This window comes from Hypomesus nipponensis, chromosome 5 (genome assembly GCF_054491055.1).
Source record: "Hypomesus nipponensis isolate SF chromosome 5, ASM5449105v1, whole genome shotgun sequence".
NCBI lineage: Eukaryota > Metazoa > Chordata > Actinopteri > Osmeriformes > Osmeridae > Hypomesus > Hypomesus nipponensis.
In genome coordinates this window covers 5788739-5801516 of record NC_140365.1, presented here as the reverse complement: position 1 = coordinate 5801516, position 12778 = coordinate 5788739, and the positions used below count along the sequence as shown (strand labels likewise).

At 46.4% G+C, this 12778-nt stretch overlaps 2 protein-coding genes across 6 annotated transcripts in view; both read left to right on the top strand.

Moving 5' to 3' along the window:
* Positions 1-3470, top strand: part of srrm3 (serine/arginine repetitive matrix 3) — a 53869-nt gene extending 50399 nt beyond the window's left edge. Inside the window, exons 14-15 of one of the 4 annotated variants that reach the window (XR_014755138.1) lie at positions 247-351; positions 1200-1289. Coding sequence is in view for 3 of the 4 variants with exons in the window: in XM_084697981.1 (XP_084554107.1) it covers positions 1200-1401 (202 nt within the window). In the remaining variant the exon portion in view is untranslated. Of the gene's footprint in view, positions 1-194; positions 1144-1199 lie in introns of those variants that run through there. The other 3 variants (XM_084697981.1, XM_084697982.1, XM_084697983.1) reach the window with 3 other exon arrangements.
* A 2127-nt stretch (positions 3471-5597) lies between these two features.
* On the top strand, positions 5598-9666 carry hspb1 (heat shock protein family B (small) member 1). 2 transcript variants are annotated; one of them, XM_084697563.1, is made up of 4 exons: positions 5598-5677; positions 6861-7352; positions 8414-8477; positions 9038-9666. In XM_084697563.1, exons 2-4 carry the CDS (start codon positions 6887-6889, stop codon positions 9213-9215), a joined length of 708 nt encoding a protein of 235 aa, XP_084553689.1. In that variant the 5' UTR covers positions 5598-5677; positions 6861-6886; the 3' UTR covers positions 9216-9666. The 2 variants fall into 2 exon arrangements, with proteins under 2 accessions (XP_084553689.1, XP_084553690.1); XM_084697564.1 differs by having other exon boundaries at positions 5638-5677; positions 6879-7352.
* The last annotated feature ends 3112 nt before the right edge of the window (positions 9667-12778 follow it).

Genomic DNA, 12778 nt, shown 5'->3' with positions numbered 1-12778 from the left:
TATGGGAGAGTTTATTAAGATGTCTCCAATACACGTTGAATGTGACTTCCTATATTATCTATCATGTATTGTCAAATCCATTCAAGGTGTTCTAAACGGTACAAATGAATTGAGTTACTGCCGTAACATCTTACGGAGAAAAAGATCGGAGTAAATGGACAAGTAATATGTTTCCGATATATTTCCTGTGCCAGTTCTTCTCCATAAAACACAGGTGAAATGTTGCTCTCTCGCTCCCGTGTGAAGGTCCCTCAATGGCAAGACAGCGGAATGTTGCTGAGGTGCCGGCAAGGTTACCGTGGTAACAGTTGCCGTGCAGCCGGACTCTACTAGTTCGTCTCCTGAAGCTTGGTGAAGCATAGCAGCCAGTGAACACACTGCCTCTAGAGTAACGCAGTCCTCCTGCCTCGGGCTCTCTTGCTCTCTAACGCTCCTCTTTGGAAATCTACTTCAATAAACTCACACTCACGCCGCTGTCACCGATATGTACTACTAATGCTACACTGGGGGTTTTAGTCTTTGGCAGAAATGCTATCAAGGTTGTTTATTAGCGACAGTTAACACAGCTCGTGAATTCAGCAGTACATTAGATCAGGAAGCTGAACTACCTTGATAGTGTCTATGTCTGACTGAACTGGTTTCCACTGGATTTCTGTGCTCACGGCATCTTAACATCTCAACTTGCATCTGCTCCTCTAGGTGATAACATATTTCTGTTTGGGAGCCCCGCTAACTAATGAAAAGCAACATTTAATGCTTTTAACCCATTTGCGTGTACAGCGTGTGTGTGTGTGTGTGTGTGTGTGTGTGTGTGTGTTTAGACATCTTCTAACACAAGCAGCCGTTCTCTTCCAGCACTTGTCAGTCTGACTGCAGCACCTTGTCTGAAACCCCCTCAGATCTGCCCTGAGATCAGCTCCAGTCCACTCACCCCACACACCTCCCACATGTCCCGGAATTCCACAAGGTCATTCTACAGTTAACAAACCTGAGAGTACTTGGAAAACCGAAAGCAGCGCTGGTCGTAGTAAAGATCCGCTGGGCCGTGCTGAGCAGCAACGGGGCGTTCCAACAGAGCTGCTCTCGGGGCAGTTATCAGAGCGGTGGTCCTTCTCACACTAACCTGTCAGCGCGTTTTCCAATTCCACGCCTTAACCTCCTCCCCCTCTCGACCCCCCTCTGCCCCCCCCCCCCCTCAGCGCCCGGAAGCGGCCCATCCCGTACTACCGGCCTAGCCCCTCCTCCTCCAGCTCGGCCAGCAGCCCCTCCCCCTCCAGCCGGAGCCGCAGCTACGACAGCTACAGCAGCTACAGCCGGAGGAGCAGCCCCAGCCGCTCGCGCAGCCCCAGCCGCAACCACAGCTACTACAGCCGCAGCAGCTACGACAGCCCCGGCTTCTGAGGGCGCCCGGAGAGAGGAGGCTCAGGGGAGAGGCCGAGGGAAGAGGTCGAGGGAAGAGGCCGAGAGGAACCCTTATTCAGGCGTTATGTATTCAAACCCCCCCTGACAGATCCACATACAGGCCCTGGTGTAGCTGGGCCTGCTCTTGTTTCCCCAAATCTCTAATTACCACAGTACTGAGCTCGAATCAAGGAGAACACGTCCAATATAGCGCATTCATCTGGAATATGTTGATATCGGCGGATGCCACACACACACAAGCAGTGTAAAGACACGTTTAGCGAAGGTGTCAGAAATATATTGATCATGCCTAAAGAACAAATCTATGAGCACTTTCTCTTAATATTCTTCCATGGCCAAAAACATAGCGGGCAACAGAAAACCCACAACAAAGACAAACAAAGATACTCCAGCCACAGCGCCTCTTCCATTATTCCTGGTGGTAGACAGGACGTGGAGGGAGGAGCTCTCATGTTTCCTCGGTCCTGTTATCATCCCCCCACAGACTGCTCTTTTCTAAGGAACCGAGAGATCAACGAAAGCGAGAACAAAGGTAACGTCGCGATGAATTTGTAGGACGCAACCAAGGAACTGCCGATTTGTTTCGTTTTTTTTTAAAGATGTACGATATGTGTCAAGCTGTATAGATCCCAACTGTAAGTTCTGGCTTGTAAACTATGCACTGTATATTCATGTGATTTGAGGAGGCTTATCGTTAGATGGCTACTTAGCATGATGCATCAGGAGAAAGGCCGCTGCTTGGGTGACAAAACCCACGACTTCAGATCCCAGGATGCATCTCTCCCCCCTCTGACCTGTGTCCTACTGACTTGTATAGAGAGAAGCAAAGGGGACAGAAAAAGTGACGTGTTATGTACTGTCAAGACTCCTTCCTGTGTGTCACGTCCCGTCTGTGGACTGGCTAGGGGGAGGAGTTCCCCCTGTGTGAATACTCCTTCCTGTGTGTCACGGCTAGGGGGAGGAGTTCCCCCTGTGTGAATACTCCTTCCTGTGGAGCCCGCAGTACAGGCTGCCCCTGCTACTGCACAGTCTACACAGACATCCATGCACTCGTGTGGGTTTACATTTGAAACGCAGTTATTTATTGATCTATTTATGTTTGATTATTTATTTATTTATGTATCTATCTATTTATTCATATATTTATGTTCATGAAATGTATTTAAGTGACTTGATCAAGTCTTGAGGGTCCTGTTTAATCTTGAGCAATCAGCTGCAGATGTATTCACATATTTGAATATGCAGTTATATGCGCCCCTTTATTTGAGAAAAAGGCTTTTGCTGTCTCCGAGGAGAGGTGAGAGCTGGGGTAGCTGTCCTGGAGGTGTGATTCATCAGGCTTGTAAAAGGCTCAGCTACAGCCCTACTGTACAACTAGTACTGTAAAACACTACTGATCCACACAGCCTACAGCAGGCCTGCTGCCATTCCTGGCTGGTTGGCTGCTGTTAATGCAAAATGTTGTGCTGTTACCTGTATCCAGGTACAAGCTAGTCTCAATCTTACAGAGGTCGTCTTTTTATAGCTCCTAGAACCCTATGTCAAACTCCTGCTTTAAGATCGGTCAGCTGGTCAGGATAGCACCAGTGTGTGATCTGGTGTGAGAGGGACACAGGGCCCCCCCGCCCTAGGCCACTCTGCGCCCACCCTAGCCCCCGCTCCGTGCTCCTATCAGAGGGCTCCTGGGGCCAGCAGAGTCCAGTCCAGACCTCAGCCTGACAGCACAGACTCCGTCGGCCCATGGTGTCTCCTTCTCCTGTTCAGTCTGAACTGAAGGAAAGTCAGCGATGCAATCAGGGAACACCCTCAGTCTTCCGTCCCATTGGTCCACCCTCATGTCACTCGTGTCTCCCTAGAGATAAAAACAATTATCTCCATGGCTGTTGCATTTTAAATGTGACCTACAAAGTTAACCAACTATGATATTCAACAAACCTAGTGTTCAGTCATTTAAAGTACCACAGCGCTAACCTTTGGATTGTATAAAAGTCATTAGTATTAGTGAACAAGTTATTATACTGGACAATAAATATAAACTCTTGAAAGTATGACTCCTGTGTTGTCTTTCGATCTGTATGTGCAACTTTCTTCAATCTTGCTCACAGTGCTACGCTGCACTAATATACCTACAGAGGACATTTCAGTAATTACTGTATTAACAATAATACGTCTGGAATGGTGTCTGCTATATCTGTCGACACCAAAACCTGTAAAAGATGCATCACAGCATCAGATGCTCAGTCAGATGGCTGAGCGGTTAGGGAGTCGGGCTAGGAATCAGAAGGTTGCTGGTTCAATTCTTGGCCGTGCCGAATGATGTTGTGTCCTTGGGCAGGGCACTTCACCCTACTTGCCTCGGGGGTAATCTCCCTGTACTTACTGTAAGTCGCTCTGGATAAGAGCGTCTACTAAATGTGAATGTAAATCACACTGAAAACATTCAGAATTGTGACAAGTAAAATAAACAACATTGCATTGGCCCTCATTCAAATAGAAAAGGCCTCATCTTTTAAAGCAGCAGAGGACTACTCTAGACACAAGAGACATTTCCACAACAAAGAACAAGTGAGGTAATACAAATTCAAATTGGCTCATCACATTCTTCCACCCAGTTGTGATAAAGGAACCAATACAATGCCTTTGGAAGACAATGGATGAGTTTTAATTAGGTTTGCCATTTACAAATGCTAAATTGTTTTACAAAACAAATCAACAGAAGTCATGCAACGCTAAAAATGATTTAATCAATCAATCAGTGATTCAATCAAAATATAAGTAGTGAAACAAAAAATATGATATGAAAATGGAAAGATGTTCAGTAGGATATTTACCAAAACACAGCTTTTAATGCTAGTCTTCGTCAGTTCCTCTCCAACTATTGTGATGAACCCTCACAGGGGCTAGACGGTTTGAAAAGGGCCATTTGGTTCAATTGTCCTAAAAGGGGGGAGGAAAAAAGCCTTCCTTTGTTATGTGGTTAACAGAATCTCAAAGACAGGTGTGATGTCTTCCCATTTAAATACTAAGTCCAAATCTTTTAAAACCACAGCGGAGGGACACGACTCTGGCCATCAGAGAAACATCAAAGACAAAGAGCTGAAGTGTGATTAAATACAAATGAGAATAGGCCCAACTCTTGCTTTCACACAGTCGTGATAAGAGACCAAATGTGATGTCTTTGGAAAACTGTCCGTTCTTCCTCTCCCACTGCTGTGGCGACGCATCGCAGCATGTGGCCAGATGGTGTGAATCAAGCCATTTGGTTCAATAGTTTGGTTCAATAGATAAGGAATCCTCCACCGCAACCCACGCTGTCCCGTGGTTACATTCAAGCTACCCCCTAATTCAAACATACAACATGACTACGTTTGAATCAGAATCAGAATGTGGTTTTATTCGCCCTTTAGTTTTACAAAAACACGGAATTTACTGTGGCCAGAAGGTGCAAACAATAAACATATACGGATCTTATCCTGTATCTGAGATTATACAACTTGTCCATTAAAGCCACGGAGAGTAATCTAGTCCGATGCTATCTGCATGTCCCTCACAGGTCCATGGTGATGCGAGGCGTTGTGCCATAGGGCCTTAAGAGGGGCAACCTCTCATGAGTGTGACAGTCCTGAGTCAGCAGAGAGAGGTACAGCCGTGGCGGTCACAGCCTGCTTGCCTGCCCACAGCCCATACTCTGGCCCGACACACGCATGTTACATTGATATGAAGACCCGCACATATGAAGAATCTGCCAAGCTCTGCAAAAACACACATACATGCAAGGACCGTTCAGCAACTTCCTTAATATGCACAAGGATGCAGAATTTGTCGCTACATCCTAAGGGCAATCAGAGTGTATAGGTCTGCAATAATGGAAATTCAATCCACCAAATTTACAAAGTACGAGTCAAAAGATAGGCTAATCGGTAGTTTTTGATGAAACACTATTTCTAACGTGAATAACTCCACGAAAATAGTCTTGGATACAAAATAGAAATACTTAGTATGGAACTGGAGAATTGTAGATAAAAGGAGAGCCCCTGCCTGTTGTTTAAACGGGAATGCTATTTACATCTACTTACTAATAAAATGACAGAATGAAGGCTACATATTAGCCAAAATAAAACCAACTAGGCCTACGTCTTAATTGAATTTAATTAGCGTCACCTGTGTGCACAGAATATAAGGCTAAGTTTCAAAGTCATATCACACGGATTTAAACTAATAACAAGGAGGCACAAAAGGTTTTCTGACAAAAAAGGTAACGTGGGCATTTATCACAAACATCAAATGTAGCCTGAAATGATATATGGAGCTTAGTAAGCAAGCTTGATGTGTCGAAGGTTGTTTGTGTATTGCAATCGTCTCGTTCAAAATAACACTGGCAACTTCCAAATAATTTAGTCTAGCATGGCAAAAAGAATAGCTCTCGGAATATGGTGTGGACATCAGCAATCACATTTTACTTCATAGTCGTTATCATGCGCCTATTTGGCTGGTGGGAAATCAATGTGCTCTATAGCGGCTTTTGAAAGTTGATTTCACATTCAGTAGTAGGCTAGATAAAGTGCCTTATTATTTAGCCTTCCTATTTTCTGGTTTCAGCTGATTTGTTTTTACCATGCGAGCGGATGAAAGGTCTTAAACACGAGTGGAAGCATTTGCACTTGTATTTTTAAAATCGCTTCAAGGCATTTGTTCGGTCGGATAGCGACCTATGCCTATTGTATCTGAATGTACTCTATTATATACTCTATATACTCTAATTGTATCTGAATGCACCATAAAACCATCCCAAGGTGTGAACGCTATTTGAGGCTACTTCATTTCTCAGATCTTACTTACTTACCCCCATTTTTGGGGTCTGTTTTCCCGTGCTATGACGGACGTTTTGTATGACGGACGTTTTGTGGGCCTTATACGTGTTGTGTGTTCTACCTCCCTGAAATCCTAGTGATAATGCCACATGTATAAGGCATACTGGAACTGCCCGTCAGTGTCCTCTACCAGCCCATGTAACAAACGGCATATGTGAGTCTATAGCTGGGTTTCTGGTTCTGCTGAGCATGTCTGCGTAGTGCAGGCTCCCAGATTCCTCTGGGCCTGTATCATGTCAGGGCTAGGGAGGAGGGGGAGGGAAGGATTACAATTGTCAGGAGGTAGGGAGGAGGGCTAAAGAGTTCTGTGAGAGGGGTGGGCCTATGCTTAAGATTCCATTCTAATGCTACGTCTGCCATGAATAGACCTTCTGGTTGCTTCTATAAATATCTGGTAGGGGGAGGGGTCTTGGGTGAGAAGGGAGGGTGCTGTTGATGGGGGTGGGGGTATTTGTGTATAAAAGGCCTCAGCTAAGAAGCAGTCCATACTTTCCAGCAAGGTTTTGACTGAGACAAACAGGGCCCTCGTCTGCAACCAGCAACTTTCTTTTTCCTGCTCAACTCCAGATCTTCTGTTCCCTTCAGCCGCAGCCATGACTGAGAGACATGTCCCCTTCAGCTTCCTGCGCACCCCCAGCTGGGACCCCTTCAGGGATTGGTACCAGGGCAGCCGGATCTTCGACCAGGCCTTCGGCATGCCTTCCCTGGCCGAGGAGTTCCCCACCTTCCCCAGCAGCCACTGGCCGGGCTACCTGCGTCCCAACCACATGGGACCTGATGCCATCATGCCTCCCACCATGATGCCTCACATGTCTCGCATGTCTCCCATGCACCACCACGCCTCCAGCCCCCTGGTGCACCCGAGCATGGCGGGCCAGCACCCCATGATGCTCGCCCAGGGCCCTCCTGCCTACGGCCGCACCCTCTCCCGCCAGCTGAGCAGCGGCATGTCTGAGATCAAGCAGACCCAGGATGCGTGGAAGGTCTGCCTGGACGTCAACCACTTTGCCCCTGAGGAACTGGTGGTGAAGACCAAGGATGGGGTGCTGGAGATCACTGGTGAGTCCTTCCCTTGCTTTTTTATGTTTTCTTTTAAATATGACACTGGATTTACACTTGGCTGATGCCCTTTTCAGATGAGTTCATACTAATGTTAAACACCTTTGCTTAGTGTTCTTTGCTATGGGGTCATACTTACCTTGCTGAGTTTTACTTGCTATTTAGAAAAAGATTTGTGCTGATGTGGAAAGCTGTGAGAACACTCAGACTTGATGTAAATAAACATGTATTAGGTAGATGCAGGGTAGTCTGGGTGCGTAACGGTTACAGCGTGTCTATTGGACGGGAGGAGACTTAATCTGCCTGATGGATGGGATGGTCGGAACATTCCAGAGTAACAAGAGCTCCGTAAAGAGCCTTTAGCTAAAGGATCATAAAGTTGTGTAGCTGAAACTCAAGAACCTGTAGAGAAGAATACTTTCTGGGACCCGCTCATGAGACCAGGGAGTCTGATATGGATGGTGAAACTCCTCTGTGAATCCCCGGGGTGTCTCTGGGCACCGAGTAATACATTCTGTCCTAGCAGGGGTTTGTAGATGTGAGTCAGTGTCCCTCTGTTACTTTAAATGGACTGCTGGTCTAAATCCAGGGTTTTATTAATGTTCCTCTGGGAGACATGGCGTACTTATGGCGACGTCCTTTGTTTTGTCATAACAAACGCCATCTGTCAGTAAGGGGGGGGGCTGTATTTCAGCACTGGCATGTTTCTGTAGGAACTTTGATGGGCTGATAGGTGCCACATACATGTACAGTATCATGCTTGGACATGTTTCAGAAGGGGGCATATAGATACCAGGAGGGGGGGGGGTTGTTATCGGGCATATATGGAACATGTGTGATGCTAAACAATGCCCCCGTCTCCAGGACGTGTAGTCCAGGAGCTTTCACAGGCATCACATGGTGTACATTTCTGAGAGTACAGGCCCTTGTGGGAGATGAGGGAGATGATCAACATGTGTTCTGCTGAAAAGGGAACCAATTAACTGCATCTGATCCACCGCCAGCCCGATCACTACCACTATGCTGAAGCAGCGTTGACACTTAACTCCTGTCGTCCCCAGGCCAGCACGAGGAGAGACGTGACGAGCATGGCTTTGTGTCCAGGTGCTTCACCAGGAAATACACGTGAGTAGTCTGACACCATCACTACACAAGTCATACACGATTGTTAATTCTCATACATAGTCTGTTAGCTGGTGGATTAAACCAGCCTTGACCTCTATCCAGCTGAAATTGATTTAGATCTGCTCAATGACGAGCGAGTATAATTGTCCTTATGCCATTTTTTCATAGTACCTCCAGATCATCAAAACTACAGAAATGGCTCATTAGTTATGACCCTACAGAATCTGTCATTCCCTACATGGATGTTGATTTTGTCAGGCTACGTCAGTTTCGTGTGGTTGATTTGGATTATACATTGTCTACTGTGGATCCCACAGGTTGACCAAGCCTGTAGCTGCTAGCTTGGTTTAATAGTCTTTAATGTTGGCTTCAGCCCCACTTGGAGAATCCCTCAAGCTGGGCTGCATGGCACACTGCTGCCACCTAGGGGCCATAGCAGGCATAATGGCCGTGTTCGCTTGAGTAAATGACAAGTAGTTTTTCGTCGACGCTCTGGCGTCACACCCTCGTCCTTGTGTGACGGCAACCTGATCGAGCCCGTTTTCCCTCTGCCCCACCAGACTGCCCCCTACCGCCAACCTGGAGAAGGTGGCGTCCACCCTGTCCCCCGAGGGCGTGCTGACCGTGGAGGCTCCCCTCAACAAGCAGGCCATCAAGGCTGCAGAGATCAACATCCCCGTCATCGGCGCCAAGAAAAGCCAGGCCATGCTCGACGCGGAGCGCAAGGAGGAAGAGTGAAGCTCACTCAATGCTGCTCTTTTGTGGAAGAGCTAAAACCTGCACTCATTTTTTAGCAGTGGTGCCCAGGGTGGTATTAGGCTAGCCTGCTCCCTCCCTCCCTCCCTCTGTCTTTGCAGTGAGCCAGCCTGGTTTGTGTGTGCATGGTCTGTCATCTCCTCCTCCTGTCGATCACACTTTTTCTAAAATAAAAATCCAGTTAACCCTCCCCCAATATAAACACACACCCTCCTCATTCCAGTGATGCGGTCAGAAGGATCCACAATGTTGTATGCTGCCTTTCCTGCCTAGACGTGTGTGTGTAGGTCCTACAGTAACTTCAGAGTCCCACTGCCGGGGTCATCTGGAGATGCTGTGGGCTTGTGTGTTCTCTTCAGCTGTCATCTGTAGTTGTATTTGGAAGGCTGTACCCATGCAAACCAAGAATAAAAAAAAAAAAAACTTAATTTGATCTGGCGTGTCTGTCAAACTTGCCTCAATGTGAGAAATGAGAGAATTTGAAATGCGGTACATGTATGCTGGTGTCTACTCATGGCATTGTAACCATAGTTTTATGGCTGGCTGCTTGTATCTGCAACATTCATTCAATTATTTTGTATCAGTCTCCGTTCTCAGTTGCAGCTTAACGTATTCATTCACACGTTAATGCTCCGAGTCAGTGCTTGGCTGCAAGGGTTTTCTATTTATAGTCTCTATGCCCTCAGCTTCCGGCTCATTCTCTGGCTACGCTGGGCAGAAATCTGAGCGCTGGGGTGTTATTTGGTTCCTATACAGGAACACTTTAGGGGCCTAATGGATTGACCAGCAGCAGTGAATGGGGTGGTTTCCTCCCATCTCTGGTTGAGGGCCATCCAACTACAGCTAAGTCTCAGCCAGACTGCCATTTCGCACACACAACACATAGCTGTTAAAATTAGTGCAGAGCATCTGTTCAAACAGATGCCCGGTTTCTCGATCTTCTATAAATTCCGGGCATACACTCCCTTATACATCCTGGATCTGTCCCGAGGATCCACACAGACCTACTTCAGACAAGGAAGCCGTCTCCAAACCACTTAACATGTTGACATTCCCCCCCCACCCCCTGTCTCACACAACATGACTCACCATTCCCCTTTCATTTAATGCACGTCTAAATTATTCATCTCTATCCCATCCATTCAACAGACACCCCAACCCTGGGCCAGAGTGGTGCTCTGTGTGTCTCTACCCTGTGGGAGACTGGTAGCAATCGGCCTCGCCCTCTGATTGGACGCATTCTCAGCATGCTTCATCCTCCTCTGACGGGCCGAAGTAGGCCAGCTCTCAACAGGAAGCTCTAATGTGATCTGGAGACAACGTTTATGTTGAGGATGGAGATTAGTATCTCTGACGCCCCCCGGTCCGCAGGACTGCAACACCCTCTTCACAGCCACATCTAGGGAGCCAAAACAACCGTCCTGACTGTTCCACCTCACAAGTAAAAAAAAAGGTGAATCTTAATCGGTATCTTCACATTGTGTTCTTTTCACGGGAACAAATCAATTCCCCCTTGGACCTGTCTCATTTGAGAATCTTGCCCAGAGCGCGTTCACCTCAGAAGAACCAGACTGCACCATCAGCAGAGCTCGGTCCAAAGTAAAAAGGATAAAAATGGAGAAGTGCCAGGAATGCCACTCTCTGATGACAGACTATGCCGTTGTGACCCGACTGAGGCAGGGGTCACCTTCACTGGGCCACGACTTGACAGACGGACTCATGCAGTGGTTTTCCACCGGGAACGATGACTCAGAGTCTGTCTGCATGTCTGTCTCAGCTACCGCACACCTGCTGGGACAGGAAATGGCTTACAGATACGGCTGTACAAATATACCTCTGTGAGACTGCATAATAGCATTATACCCCTCCACTGCACCAGCGATTGTGATGCGGCTGGAGATGTGAAGTGAAATATATATTTGAGCCTGTGTGCATGCGTACAGTCCAAGAGTATGTGTGTTTGTGTGTGCGTGGGGTGATAGTTATATTAGGAAAGATGATGACCTTTGATAATCTATTAAGAGCAGGCTCTTCCTATGTGTCAGAGTGAAAAGGTCTTGTCAGACTGAGACACGCCCACCTCCTCTCTACAGGGGGGATAGCCCTGTGATGACTTCCCAAAGTCTGAAAGTACAAAAGTAAAGAGTGACTGGCAGATCAATCATTGCTCAATGATCATCCGCACAGTACACTTAAGAAAACGAGTTGGTCTGCGAGTTGTTCTGCGATGGACTAACAGAAGATGTGTGGCAGAGATGATGTTTGTGTTCATGTGCAGTTGAACATTGAAAGTATCAAATTGAAAGTCACAAATAGATGTTGAATAGTGTAACTGTCTGATCTCTATTCACAGTAAAGCCAAGCACACTGTTTACAGTTACATAATTATCAGCTTATTAATATAATACAAACTGCCTGTTTCAGCCCGCTCACTACCACAACTACCTAAATAACAAAATAAATTGCTTTGACATTTTAATTTGAACAATATGCGCATTGTGCTTTGCTAAAGAGACATAGAGTATCCATCTAAAATCCCCCTCTCCTGCACCAGGTTTTGTATTGCGGTTGGAGATGTATGGTGAAAGATGCAAGACTCAGCTTGTGTCTGGTACTGTATTGCGTTGTCTATCCCTAGCAACAGCAACGGGATTGGCTAGTGCCGATTCCCTGTCCTAGCCACTATTGGCTGACTCCTTCACCATAGGAAAGGAGAATAAATCATTTTCGAAAAGACATTACAGAGAACTGCTTTCGTGAGTCACTAGGGTAATTGATTGGATTTAATTATTTGCCTTTTGTTACATCAAAGGTATCTGTATGCTAATTTAGTCTGTTGTAAGTTATGTGTGTAACCCCAGATGGGTTTAAGGTTTATAAGTGATGTCTTACCAACAGTGGTCTGTAGCTGCTTGTTTAGGTTGTGTAAATAAACTAATGTGGTCTTCTGAAAACATGCCTTTTCCACACATACTGAGAACCTTTGGAACTCAAACAAAATATTTAAATGTAAAGTTAAAGATATACCAGAACTCATTGTAGTAAATGTGTAAGCATGTCTTGTTCCTCACCGTGCTTGAACTAAACATCAGCAACCCTAGGAAGTGATGGATGAAGGTAGCACCCATTCCTCTGGAGGAGAAATCTGTCCACCATCAATTCTAGTTCCCTGCACAAATACTCTACTGCTACATCAAGACCTTCTCTTCCCCAGCCTTCGATTTACCGTAGAACCCTGTACCAGAAATCAATAACCACTATGGGGGAAATGAGCACAATCTGCTTACGGATGCCCTACTGACTCCATTTTACTCCAGCAAATTGTGCACATGACTTTGAACAGAGTGGGGGTTAAGCCCCGTTTGTGCTGCATGGAGTAGCACTGATTCAGCATTATGCTATCTTTTTGTCATCCAGAGGTAATCTAAGCTCTCATTTCCTATAAGTAGCATTGCCTTGAACTGCCAGCCTGCACTATACATTGTGACTGACTTCAAGGTGAACACACACACCCAAGCCCCAGTGTTGAACGAGATTTGTGGAGA

Bases quoted from the DNA above. Each gene is read 5' to 3' on its own strand.
- hspb1 (XM_084697563.1), top strand. From the start codon at position 6,887: ATGACTGAGAGACATGTCCCCTTCAGCTTCCTGCGCACCCCCAGCTGG. The intron at 7,353-8,413 runs GTGAGTCCTTCC...TGTCGTCCCCAG, and splicing joins TGGGGTGCTGGAGATCACTG to GCCAGCACGAGGAGAGACGT. The intron at 8,478-9,037 runs GTGAGTAGTCTG...CTGCCCCACCAG, and splicing joins TGCTTCACCAGGAAATACAC to ACTGCCCCCTACCGCCAACC.